Source organism: Alligator mississippiensis, chromosome 4 (assembly GCF_030867095.1).
Source record: "Alligator mississippiensis isolate rAllMis1 chromosome 4, rAllMis1, whole genome shotgun sequence".
In the NCBI taxonomy this organism is placed as follows: domain Eukaryota; kingdom Metazoa; phylum Chordata; order Crocodylia; family Alligatoridae; genus Alligator; species Alligator mississippiensis.
In genome coordinates, this window is record NC_081827.1 from 254,744,074 (window position 1) to 254,757,269 (window position 13,196).

Here is a 13,196-nt window from a genome sequence, read left to right on the forward strand (position 1 = left end):
TGCAGCTCCGTCTTCTCCTCCTATCTCACTGATTGCACCTTCAGCATCTCTTTTGGTGGGTCTTTGTCCTCCCCTCTGTGGCTGTCCATGAGGTTGCCCAGTGCTGTGTCCTTGCCCCCTTCCCCTTCTACCGTCACACCTCTCTCTGGGTGACCTTCTCTGATGTCATGTCTTCAGCCACCCTCTGTGAGCCAGCGAGTCACAGATATGCCTCCACCGTCCTGATCCATCTTCCTCAACGCCTTCCTGTCTCTCTCACTGTCATCCCCCCTACCTCCCAGTACCTCCACCCCACGTACTGCTAACAGCCAAAACCAGACTTGGAGCTCTTCTCTGAAACCCTCCTTGCTCCCCTCAATCTCTGCCACTGTTGACAGCACATCCTGCTGCCGCGCAGGCCTGTAATCTGGACTTTGTCGGTGAGTCCTCTCTTTCTTGCCTCTCCCACCTGGCCATCATCTATACTCTGCAGCCACTTACTTCCCAACGTTTCCAGAACAGCTTTTTCTCTGGTTCTAGACCCTCATCATCTGCTGTCTTTATTGTTGCCGCCCGCCCGCCCGTCACCCACCTCTGGTGCTTTCTGCACTCTGCCTCTGAGGTCATCCAGGCATCCCTCAAGGCCGTGTCCTGCCCAGGCCTGCATCTCCCACTGCATCGCATCCTGGCTTGTCCTTGCCTCCTGGCCCTGTCGCAGCTCTGCTCTGCCTACCGACCTGCCCTTATTTCTCACTCAGTTGCCTCCCTTGTTCCCTCTGTTTTACTCGCAATGCCAGCTGTAAATGACCACAGGCGCCATGCTTCCACTTAGGCATGTAACACTCTCCCTAAGCTAGATAGTAAAGCCAGTCCCCTTCTCTCCTCTCCCCTCATCCAGATTCTTCCTCGAGAACTGTCTCTGCCACAGTCCCTAAAAGAAACCAGCCCAGGGGTGAGCAGATTAGGGCTGCAGCTCCTAATTTGGTTTTGTCTACCTGATTACTATGTAAATGATGATGATAAGGAACCATCAGCTTGCCAGCTGGTGTCTGCAGGCACTATGTAATGGTGGTAGCTATGTGACCTTGTTAACGTTGCCCTCATCCTCTCTCTCCCCTTCCCTCCTTTTGTCTGTCAGGCCCCTTTCCATGTACAGGTAAAGGTGCAAAGGGATCTAATGTGTGATTCACACAATTGCACCTCCTGCCATGCCACACGTGCATGGCAAGAGGTGCGATGGTGGGATTGTGGATCGGATCCTATTGCACCTTTTGCCAGTGCGGGTGCAGCCCAATCCTGGGCTCCCCCTCACTGGAAAGCAGCGAGCTTCTGCACCTGGGAGCCCCGTGCACCCCAGTTGAGGGGCTCCCAGCCACGGGGCACCTCATGCACCCCTGGGGCTAGAGAATCCCCACTGTGGCAATCTCTCTACCCTGGGGATGCGTGAAACCCCCAGGGCTGGAATGTCACTGCAGGGGTGATCCCCCTTCTCTGGGGGTGCAGGGAAACCCCTTGGGGCTGGAGGATCACCACAATCTTTCCGCCCCAAGGGTTTCCCGCACCCCAGAGCCCTAGGGATTGTGGCAGCTGAGATCTGTAAGGCTCGGGGTTTTATGCTGGACATGCTGCTCCCATGCCATGTGCAAATGAAAGCTCAGTAGCAGCCAGCTGTAAAGTTAGTACACATTTCTGAGGTCTAACTTTATATCTGGCTGGAGCTTTTTATTGCATGATAGCTACTTTACATGGGTAGCTGGTCTCCAGGTAATTGTGCAATTAGCCAATTAATTGTGCAAAATCTGTAAGGTGTAGAGGGGGCTTCAGGCCCCTAATAGAATTACAGCTAAGTTGTGATTAATCATGTCATTAAATAGTGACCTGGTCACATGTTCAATCAGTTAATGACATGATAAAACAAGGAATTAGCCACAGAGTTTTTTTTCAAAACGTATACCAACTTTGTGGCTGGTTCCTATGATGCCATTAATTGAATGTGTGGCCAAGTGTGACATGGCACAAAGTGAAGTTGTTTGGATCTCTCCTCAGATCCCATCGTGCCTTGACTGGAACATCTGTCAGGGATCTCACGCTTGTCTTGTTTCAGGTTACACCCTGTTCTCCCCACACTTGTGCAGCTGTGTTACTGGGCACGTGCATGTGGTGTTGGGTTGCTCAGCCAGCATACCTGCGTGTCAGGGTTTGCGGGGCCAGGATCTGTCTGAGAGTGCCCTGGGCAGAACCGTGCCTCTTGCTGTGTTGTGCAGCTCTCATCACCATGGGGCCTGATTCTGATAGAGTCTAAGGACTGTTGCAGCCCAAAAAGCAGTGACAGTTTCATTCACATCCCTGTTCAAAGCCTGATTTTCAAAGAAGGTAGCACTGAGTTTGGGCATGTCATTTCTTCAAGCTCTTGGTGCTCTTCACACTTCAGTGCCTGCAGGCAGGGGACCATGTGCAGGGTAAAGGCAACCTGTGGCATTTGATCTCAAGGAACACTGTAAGCTGGAAAGATTCTTTTAACTTCTTAATGATCATGTACTTTCTGTCTTGTGCGAAGCTGCACAGAGGAGACCATGGGGAGTATCCAGGTATTTCAAAGCATGCATGTCTCATGATAATAATGCAACCCTTTCCATTCAAATCCAAGCAATGTGTTTTATGCTCAAGTAGGAACTAAGGTAAAAACTGTAAACTTATAGAGCATTCCTACAATGTGGCCTTGTCTGTCTGCCTACATCTTGCTTCTTTCTAGTAAGCTTTTAGTTTTTGTATTGGTTAAAAAATATTGTATTGGGTATTTCTAATCCTGGTCCTATTTCAGCAGCCTGAGTGAAGTTGGCTTTCCTTGCTGATGGGTCATGGGGATTGTCTTGTGGAGCAAGAATTGATTTGTAGTTTTAATCCAGTATTGGCTGCAGCAGCTGGGAGACCGATTTGGAAAGGTGTTTCCTAAAACAAGATGATGCCCTTTGATGCCTGACTGGACTGAGGTTTTGAACACCCTTTTGGAGCTGGAAAATCCTCTGAGCTGGAAGAGACAGCATAGTGCTGTCAGCAGCAGGTTGGATACACACAGGGAGTGATTTCTCAGTTCATTTGGAGTCTAGTCTTAGTCTAAAGCAGGGGTGGGCAAAATGCGGCCTGCGGGCTGGATGCGGCCTGCCAGGCCATTCTATCCGGCCCATGGGTCCCCTAAAAAATTTAGAAAATTAATATATATCTACCCCTGGCTGCCTGTCATGCAGCTCTTGATGGCTTGCCAAAACTCAGTAAGTGGACCTCCGCCGGAAATAATTGCCTGCCTCTAGTCTTAAGTGACAAGCTGTCCTAGGCCAACAGGACGAAGTTCCAGCAGAGCTATTGCAGCCCTTGATCTGCTCAAAGCAAATTAATTTGGCATAAATCTTCCCTTCTCACCAGACTTTCTCCCCTTGGCTTCCCCAGGTTCCCTGCAGGTGAGCACATGCAGGTCTGTAGCTGAAACCTCAAAAGCTGAGGCCTTGTCTTGTTGAATGGACATGAAGATCACGGGTCTCTGAAAAGAAGTATTTTGCCCCCCATTCTTGTGCCCTGTCAGACAGTCTCAAGCTGCCAGGTGCCCTGTTCACTCCTACAGGGCTGTGCTGCATGAACCACCCCACTAAAAGCATCTTCTCACCTCCTTAGGTTTCCAGGGTAATAAAGGATGGGAGGGCCCAGCAGCAGTCATGCTGGTCACCCTTGCTGACTTACCCCTGGCCCAGGTCTTTCAGGCAGCTTGGTAGGTGTCATCACCAGCACTGCTGGCCTCTCACTTCTCCTTGCTTCCTTTCTCTTCAGGTTTCTCTCATCTCATGCTGTGGTGACTCTGATGCTGAGATTGCTGAGAGTATTTGGTGCAGGGGGTGAAAGGCTGAGTCCTTGTGGGGCTGTTGTTGTCTGGGTGCCAGTAACTATGTCCCTGTCTCTTCCTTCCCCAGCCCAATTCTGGAGGCCTTCGGCAATGCCAAGACAGTATATAACAACAACTCCAGCCGCTTCGGCAAGTTCATCCAGCTGCACTTCTCCCAGCATGGACACATCCAGGGTGGGCGAGTCACTGACTGTATCCTTTCCTCCAGCAGCCTGTTGCCCTCCCTGGTTCTGGCACACAGGGAAGATGGGTAGGGACTAGTGACAACTGGAAGTAGCTTGGCAAGCTCTGTTCAAGCAATGTACCCCCACAAAGCTGGTTCACAGGAGCAGGTACGTTGTACCTCCCTTGGAATAGGCAGGGGCGCATCTGTTGTGTAGCCCTGGGACGCCTGTACTGCTCAGTCTTTCCAGCTGCTGCTGACCTGCACTGTCCATGCACTGCACAGAGCAGGGTTAAGACTTTTATTGTCCTCGGACTGGCCCTGAAGTCCATAGAGCTTGTTTATGGCATATACCTGTTATCACATGGTTCACGCTGCTCCCCAGGGGAGCAGGGAAGGGTTCTCTAGGGGAACTGGTCAGGATGCGCTTGGTCTCAGAGGGGATCAGTGGCTGCTGAGAGCCAGTTGCATCCTGCCCAGTACCAGTGCAGAAATGAAGCCCAGACTTGAGGCAGGGAAGGCCAGAGGTAGCTGAGCTCTGGTCTGCCGTGGCCCATCCCCTCCCTGGCTGGCCTGCCCCTACCTCCTCCACAGCTCTGACATATACTCTCCTTCCCTTTGTACTCATATAGGGGTGTGTGGGGCTGCCATACAGCTCCTTTGTGTGGCCCAGAACACAGCATGTGGCAGACTGAAGACTCTGGCCCAAGTTGTGGAGTCAGCTCTGCTACCAGCTGCCACATGACACATTGGGCTAAAATTTCTTGCTCCGGGCAAGTCAGACACCTGATGATCAGGGATGCTGAGGAGGGAGGGAAAGCTGAAAACAATGCTCCTGGCTTCCCCAGAGTCTGAGTCACCTGGCGCATGGCTCCTTGTCTTCCGATCCTTTCCCTGGGGGTTTGGAAATGCTTTCACCAGAAATTGGGCTGTGAGGGCACTGGCAAGTTGTTTTCTCTTTCATTGGCTGCTCAGATTTGCTGGAGAAGGTGAGTCTTTTCGTGGCTGAGGGAGCCCCACCATCCTCCTTTGTGTCTGTCCATCACCTCGAGGGCTGGGCAAGCCCCCTCTCTCACACTGGGGAGAGGTCCTTCATCCCTGCCCCTGATCCTCACCGTGGTGGCAGCAGGGACACCTCTTGCTGGTTGGCTGTTGTACTGGTGGCTGTAGTTAAGGCATTGTTTTGTCAGGATGTTGCAGGCGCGGTTCCTTCCACAGCTGTTCCAAATGAGCATGCGGGAGGTCTGCTATCAGAGAGCATCACACCATTGCTTTCTGTGGGAGAACTGGGGCCTTTCAGAGCTGCCCACCCTGATGCCTGGCTCACGGCTGCAGCCTGGGCTGGGATGAACAGCAGGCCACAGCAGGTTTGAGGAGCTTTTCTCCTCTTCCTCCCGAACACCCACTTCACATCGGCTGCTCCTGGCAGGTGTGGGGAGCTGGCGCTTTGCTGCTGGGCCCGGAGGCATCATGCTGACAGGAAGCTCGTTCTGTCACAGCGCGTGCAGACTGTGGGGGTTCTTCAGGTGGCTCCCTGCCAGTGTGTGCCCTGTCCTCCCTCCCTGGAGATCACACAGGAGATGTTAACATGATGTGGCAGGGCACCCTTTCCCCTCGCCCTCTCAGCAGGTCCTCTTGCTCCTTGTTTTGCAACCCAGAACAAGGAAGGTGCACTTTGACAGATGTGGCTACTGTTGGGTTGTCACCCCCAGCCTTGAGAAGGGCTCGTTTTCATGGGGCTAGGGAAACTCAGCTGTGAGATCCTTGCTGAACACCTTTAGAAGGTAGGAAAGTACCTGGGACACCTCTGTGCATTTTCATTATCATCAGTTCATGGAGGACAACACGATGCCACGGGTCAGTTGCAGGTGGTTTATGCTTTGCGTAACACCAGCCCTGAATGAGGGAAACACAACATTAGGCCATACTTTTCAGAGAGATTTTATTTTTCATGGATTTTTTTTTTAATCAATTTTTAACCAGTGAGATCTCCTAAATGAACAGATCTGCTTGAAAAATCCTCTGAAAATCAAGCTTTGCTCAGAGATCATATTCTCAGTGTGGGGTGAATACGTGGTTTTTGATAGAGAGCTTGAACCCTCAGTATTCTTCTGGAAGGGGACAATGGAACCCAAGTTTAACCACGCCTGCCCGGCGCTGCCGTTTACCTGACTGCGTGCTCAGCCAGGTAAACTTTATCACTAGCAATCTCTGCTACAAGGGCAGCAAAACAAGAGGGTCTCCAACTGTTGCACAGAAGAGGTTGTTCAAGGGCCTGGCAAACTGGGGACAGGAGCGGCGGAGCCATAAAGTTCAGCAGGGGAGGTAAGCAGGCCAGGGCAGGATAAGAGCCTTGGCCGAGGTGACCGTTTGCCTTGTGGTTGACTGTCGTTTTAGTAGTAGCTGAGATGAGGATGGTTTGGATAGGAATGATCCTGCCTCAGGCAGGGGGCTGGACTAGCTGTGCCCCCGAGGTCCCTTCCAGCCCCGCTGCTCTAGGAGTCTGTCATTCTGTAATGGTACACAGCTCTCAAGGGCTGCCTGTGGGGACGCTGACCTGGCTGGCCAGTAAAATAAGCTTTTTTTGTTTTTTTTAAACGGATGCTTCTGCATAAACTTGATGCAATTTGAAGTTCTGTCTTCCAAAACCTGGCTTTTCTTAAGTGTCTGGGATGCACACGGTTAAAATTAAGCTTAAGCTTTCAGAACAGCTTTTCCAGCACTTTGTTCTTTCCCTGTAGCACAGCCAGGGCTTTTCTAGCATGCCCTAGATCAGCTCCTAGTGAGTTCAGGTTGTTAGGCACATTAGGGTCCCTGTCATGGAGTCGACTGATAATACCTGAGGGCCTGATCCTGCCAATCATTGGTCGTGTGGTCAGTTGTCACTTGCATAAGAAGCCCCGGGCAATGAAGAGGGTTGTGGGATTAAAATCTCTTACAGACAAGGTTTTCCAGGACTAGCAGCCACCTCGTTCCCTGCACCCCTTGGCACAGCCCCCTGTTGCAGGCAAAAAACACGTCTTGATAGATTCCATCAAAACATGGATCCAGCAGTGAAATCCATGGCATGACACCCCCCCGAGGGGCTCTCCGTTCTACCAAAATGGACTGTGCTATAGATCTGACCTCCTTGTTATGAGCCCCCATCCTCGTGTCACATGGACTGGGTCCAATGGTGTGGAGAAAAGAGCTGTGGGTGAGAGGGGCCTCCTGTGGTTTTTGCCTCCTAGCCAGCACAGTTCCATGCACATGTATTAAGCAGCATCCTTCCACCTGTTTGTGCTTAGGAGAATCAGCTGTGCTCAGGGATAAGGCTTGGAAGGGGGTTCCTGCCCCAACTGCTCTCTAGGTAAGTGCAGAGAGGCTGGTTCATGCTCAGTGGCAGGACCGTGGATTGGGTGACAAGGGCTTTGTGCCCCTTGCTTCTGCCACTGGTATACTGGCCTTAGTCGCTTTCCCAGAGCCTGGCCTTCTCCTTGCTGTCACCACCCTGGATTCCCAACCCAACTAGCTGCCTCCCGTGTTGTCGGTTTCAGAATCGGGTGGTGCACCAGAACCCAGGAGAGCGGAACTACCACGTGTTCTACGCACTGCTAGCTGGTGTCGCTGGCGAGGAGAAAGGTAATTTTGCTCCCTCTACCCCTTCTCCAACCAATCAAAAGCCGATGGCAGGGATGGGCCACCTGGGATATAGCAGATTCGAGCACCGAAAGGAGGACTTTTACTTGGAATTGCTGTAAGGCTTCTGGAGATAGGCTACAGCATGGTGTGAGCTGCTCTTTAGTCTGTTCATGACCTGGGAATGAGAAGGAGAGTGGTCCAGCGGACTGGCTGCAGGACTGGGAGTCTGGAGTCCTGATCCCAACTCTTAACAGTGGCTTCCTGCAGGGAACCTCATTTCTGGAGGGTTTCCAGGAAGATGGAAGGGGGCTAGGGGTGGGCCCATCTTCACCAAGGGCAAATGAGAGGATCTGAGTGACTCCAGAGTGATTGGTCTGACATCAGTCCCAAACGAAACTGAAAAACTGGTGTGGGATTCAGTTAATACAGACTTAAAGAATGGAAAGAAAATTAACGCGGGTCAACACGATTTGCAGAAAATAGGTTTTTGTTAAAAGAACCTGGTTTAATTCATCAATGAGCTAATTTGTTTGGCTGAGCAAGGTAACTGCAGATGTAATTGGCTCAGACTCTGGTAAAGTGTTTGGCTTTGTACCATATAATACTCTTATGATAAAAGCTGGGCTTATACATTACCAATAAAGGACAAATTAAATAGGTCAGTTTGCTCATTTTTAACCCAGCTTAACCCAGTGGAAATTGTCATTGAATGTGGAAGTTTCTAGTGGGTTCTTCAGTGCTCGGTACTAGGTCCCAACTTGTACCATATTTTTTAGTTGGTAATTCTGAAATAAATATAAAAGTAACTGCAGATAAAATTTGCAGGTGACCCACATGTTGATACAGTGGTAAACACTGACCGATTCCTGCCAGCTGAAATCATCTTAGGGCTGCAGAGAGAGAAGTGGTCCCCCTGGGTTAGAAGTGAAGCCCAGGATCGGGGTGGCTGGGTAATGGCTGCATGAAGTTTGGCCTGAGAACAGTCCCAATCCCAGCTGTACTGAACCCTCATGTCCCGCAGCCTCAGTGTACCTGTGGGTGCCTGTTTTCCATGTGAACTGACCTCCCTCTCATCTCTTCTCTTGTTTTGGTGCTGGCTCACTGCAGAAGCCCTGTCCCTCTCGGAGCCAGAGAGCTACCGCTACCTTAACCAGTCTGGCTGTGTGAACGACGAGAACCTGAATGATGCCGAGATGTTCAGTAAGGTCATGGTGAGTCCTAGACCTCATGGAAACTTCTGTGTGCAGTCACACAGCAGTGCTTTGGAGTGATTATGTTGCACCCAAAGGGGTTTATGTCTGATACCATGTGGGGTTATCCCTCTTGGATAGGGTTTTTTTTTAATTAAAATGTAAGTGGACGAAGAATACTTATGCAGATGAAAATGAGTGACAACCTGGACCTGAAAGTGAGAGTCACTGACAGCGTGATGCAGTTGCTGCAGTGCCCAGGATGGCTGGAGCCCCTTGTTTCCAGGCAAGAGGGGAAATGGAGCACAAAATGCTCAGCATGTCTGATGAGGCTGAGAGTGACGCAGTGTGCTGCCACCTTTCTGCGTTTTGCTTGTTCTGGATCGTGTGGCTGGTGACTGGAGAAAAGGAGCTTTCCTCCTGAGCGCTCACAGGCATGCGGAAAGCAAAGATTAGTGGCAATTCCAGCTGGGGGACCTGGTTACAATGCTTAAAGTGCATAGCATGAGCACTTCCTGGCTCTGTCCTGGAAACATGGCAGAAACCTGTGCGTGCGTGCGTGCGTGCATGTGCGCACGTGCATGCAAGTTCTGAGAAGCATATTTCAGGTACTAAAATCAAGGAGTCTGGAAAACAAGCCATGAAAACTAGCAGTGCCTTTGAAGAATGGAGATTTTGATGTAGGCAAAACAGAAACTTAGTGGGAAGACTCCCAGAAGCAGAGAGTCCTAGGGATGGATGTAAAGTGTGTGCGCGTGTGTATGCCTCTTCGTGGGTGTGAGGGAGAGGGGAGAAAGAGGTCTAATGAACATGGAGAGATGCTCAGGTGGGCCCAGGGGGCAGGTTGTGTGGTTCTGAATTGGTGTCTCCCACCCTGAGTTCCTGTGATCCTGAGCCCTAAGCTGAATGGTCAGGATGTTGGTGTCCAGTTGCATGATGCTGCATCACTCTGTCTGTGTGGCTCTGAACAGACCGCAATGAAGGTGATGGAGTTTAGCACAGAGGAGGTCCGGGACATCTTCAAGCTCCTGTCTGGCACGCTACAGCTGGGAAACATCGAATTCATGACGGCTGGTGGAGCCCAGATCACCACCAAAGCAGGTAAATGGGATCTTGTGAGCATGGACAAAAGAGTGTATGGCTTGAGTAGTGCCAGCTATAGCCCTTGGTGCCCTGCCCTGCCCTGCCCTGCCCTGCCCTGCCCTGCCCTCTAGGGCAGAGACCACAGCAGGTGAGTACCTGTGAGCTGTGTGTGAAGAGAAAGGTCCTCAAAGAACATCCATGGGCAGAAGCTTCATAATGCTGACCATCATAGATTTCCCTCTGAAGCATCTGCTCTTGGTCACCAAGACCAGATCCCCAGCTAGCAGCGTCCGGTTGAGCCAGCCTGGCAAACCCTGAGCTCTCGAGCAGATGGGGGTCTAGAAATACCAGAAAAAAAAAGTGTTCCAGTTCTGGAGCTGGCTGAACCTCGGAGCCCCTCATGGTCTCTGGGGGACATGACTCATAGGCCTTGGGGTGTTGCTTTTCTCCAGCTGGAACCCCCAGGAGCTGCTTCCTCAAGGCTGGGGCTGCAGATGCCTACAGTTTGCTACTGTTGCCTCAGCACACCTGGCATCTGCTTAGCTCTGTGGCACTAAGCAGTGACAGGATTGCAGTGACAGAGTTTTGGAGGCACTGACAGGGTCAGCCAGCATCCAGCCAGCTCTTCAAGTCAAGGACCATTTGCTCAGAACAAATGATTTTGAAGAAAATGCATCCTGAAAGCAACACACAGCTAACATACATGTCCAGCTTAACACACATGCCTAATTTAACCATTCACCTTCTGCATGGAGTCCTGGCCAGTGTGAAGTGCTCAGGCCCTTTCACAGGGTCTGTCTGTCTCCTGTCACTTTTACATGTCTGCCAGTTCTTGGATTGCATACATGCATGTGTGTATCTGTCCCCCAGGCCAGGGCTGTCACTTTTACATTTGTACAGTTTATCACATCAGTCCTCTTGCACTGCATCAACCTAGTCTGTGCTTCCTCCTCATTTTGTGTGTGTGACAAACTTCAACAGAGGCATTAACCTGCCTTGTTTCAGCAGTTGGGAGTTCACATTAATTGCACCCTGGGCCATGGAGTCCAGTCCCTTGCATATGCAGGCAGGTATTAACTCAAGGAATCCCTGAAATCACTGCTTCAGGCTCACACACAACTCTGCAGCATCCAGAACAGCAACCCCACCCTATCGCATGCCATAGGTAGAAGTAGGGGAGAAGCCTAGCCACTGCCATGCCAGTGCAGCGGCAGAGAAGTAATTGGTTCATTCTAGGAAAGGCCTGTGCCCCATGCTACAGAGGCAGGCAAAACATCTTGCAGTCTGTGGCAGTCTGACTTTGAGGTACAATTCCTTCCTGACCCCAGACCTGGCCTTCAGTCTGCACTGTGGCCCCCAGGTCTTTTTGTTCCTACAGGAGACAAACTGTAGATCATCCCCTGAGCCAGAAGTGCACTCGCTACCCGCTTCCCCACCCCCACATAAATCTGTACACATCACCGCTATGCAGTTAATGCAGTGCTCTGCCAATAGTCCATAATTTCAGAGTAACAGTGAGCAAAGGGTTGAAAAATTGATGAGGTTTGGAGTCCTCAAGCTGCACATGTTGTTGGCCTCTCTAACAAATGATCTCATTCTTGCTACAGTCATCCTTCCTCTGTGCTTTTCCCTCTGGGTCTTGTTACACTCTTGCCTGTACTCACTGGCATCTGGTCTCAAACTAGAATGTAAATTCTTTGGGGGAACGACCACCTGTGCGTGTACTGTGTACAGACCAGCAAGTCCTGCCTGGGGTCCCCATTTGTTACTGACATAAATCATCATATTACTGGGAAAGCGGGGCTAGAAGGGACTTGCTGGGTTGTTGAATGTAGTCCCCAGATGTCGCTGGTCCCCTGTCATACAGCACCTTTCAGATTTATCAGACTCTATCTTAGAAGCAAATATCTTGCCCTTAGTACTCTGATAGCTCTTAATACTCCCCTGTGCTGCTGGTTAGGAATTACCTAGTAGCATGTTTCATTCCAGGACAGTTTGCAGTTGATCCCCTTTGACTTGATTTTGCGGCATGTCGATCAGCCCCTATACTGTTCTGTGACAAAAGCTGCCCCCTCCCCCAAGGAGCTCCCTGCAAACATTGGCATGGCCACTTCTTTATTCAGTTCCCTCCATCATACTCTGCTGTTATGTTGCCTGCAACAAACCTGTCATCAGCCAAGCTGCTGCTTGCTGACCCCATCAATTGCCAGACTAACTAATGCTGTTGTGCTCTCCTCTCTGTGTCCATCTCTTTGTCCTGTCTCGTATGTAGACTGTAAGCGCTATGCTCTGTCCTATCAGCCCCTAGCACAGCAAGGTTGGCCTGTGACTGGCGTCTAGATGCAACAGGCATCCAGGCATGTGACTGGTGAAGGTGTCTGTGATAGGCTTGGGCTTGGCTGAGGCACTGTGGTTCATTCTACCTGGCATTTGTCGTCAAGGGCTTAGCACTGTGCAAAGGGATGCACGTTTTATTGTGGGTTATTTGGGAGTGATTGGCCCTGGCTCACTAGTCGCATGCATGGTCTCTGTTCAACACCCTCCTATTGGAGCTGCCCCATTCCTGACATCTCCCTGTCTCTCTTACCGTTGAAGATACTGGGGCATAGTGGGGAGGGAGGCGCACTGAGCTGTGATCTTCCTCCAGTGCTGCCTGGGCCCGAACCTTACCTTGCCACCCTTGTGCTGCCCTTATGCACCTTTAGCAGGAGATTACTGTGTCTGAGTGAATGGGGCCTGAATGCTGGGCACTGCTACTTGCCCTCCCTCTGCCCAGCAGGGCGGTTGCATTACATTATATACGAGACGCTCGCGCAGCATAGGTGCTGAGTCTGCTTTGGATGGGCTCTGGGATTCTGTCGATTTGCTGCATCTCCTGTTAGTCTGACCAGAGAACAGTCTCTGCCTGCCTGTGCTTCAAGCCTCATCTGTGTGCTGTGTATCGGCCCTAAACTGAGCCTGAGACGGCGCTTTTCATGAGTGATGAAATCACGAGTCCGTTGTCACTGAGTTCACGTGGGTGATGATGCCCCTGTTCTTCTCTCCTAGTACTGAACATTGCCAGTGACCTCCTGGGCCTAGATGCCTTCCAGCTATCTGAGGTGCTGACGCAGAGATCCATGATTCTCCGAGGAGAAGAGATCAGCTCTCCACTCACTGTGGAGCAGGTGAGTGCCTGGTTCCCTGCGGGCAGTATGTGGATGTCTGATCCCAGCTCCCCAGGTTTGGCAAATGGGAATGCCCTTCTGACTCACTGTGGTGCCAGTAA

At 51.1% G+C, this 13,196-nt stretch overlaps 1 protein-coding gene across 1 annotated transcript in view; it reads left to right on the forward strand.

Annotated features, from left to right (window-relative positions):
• The window catches only part of LOC102567908 (unconventional myosin-X), a 160,005-nt gene that overhangs the window by 28,787 nt on the left and 118,022 nt on the right, over positions 1 to 13,196 (forward strand). The window contains exons 6-11 of the mRNA XM_059727606.1: positions 3,939 to 4,063; positions 5,010 to 5,023; positions 7,571 to 7,655; positions 8,763 to 8,866; positions 9,817 to 9,946; positions 12,977 to 13,095. Of these exons, the coding sequence (XP_059583589.1) occupies positions 3,939 to 4,063; positions 5,010 to 5,023; positions 7,571 to 7,655; positions 8,763 to 8,866; positions 9,817 to 9,946; positions 12,977 to 13,095 (577 nt within the window). The remainder of the gene's footprint in view (positions 1 to 3,938; positions 4,064 to 5,009; positions 5,024 to 7,570; positions 7,656 to 8,762; positions 8,867 to 9,816; positions 9,947 to 12,976; positions 13,096 to 13,196) is intronic.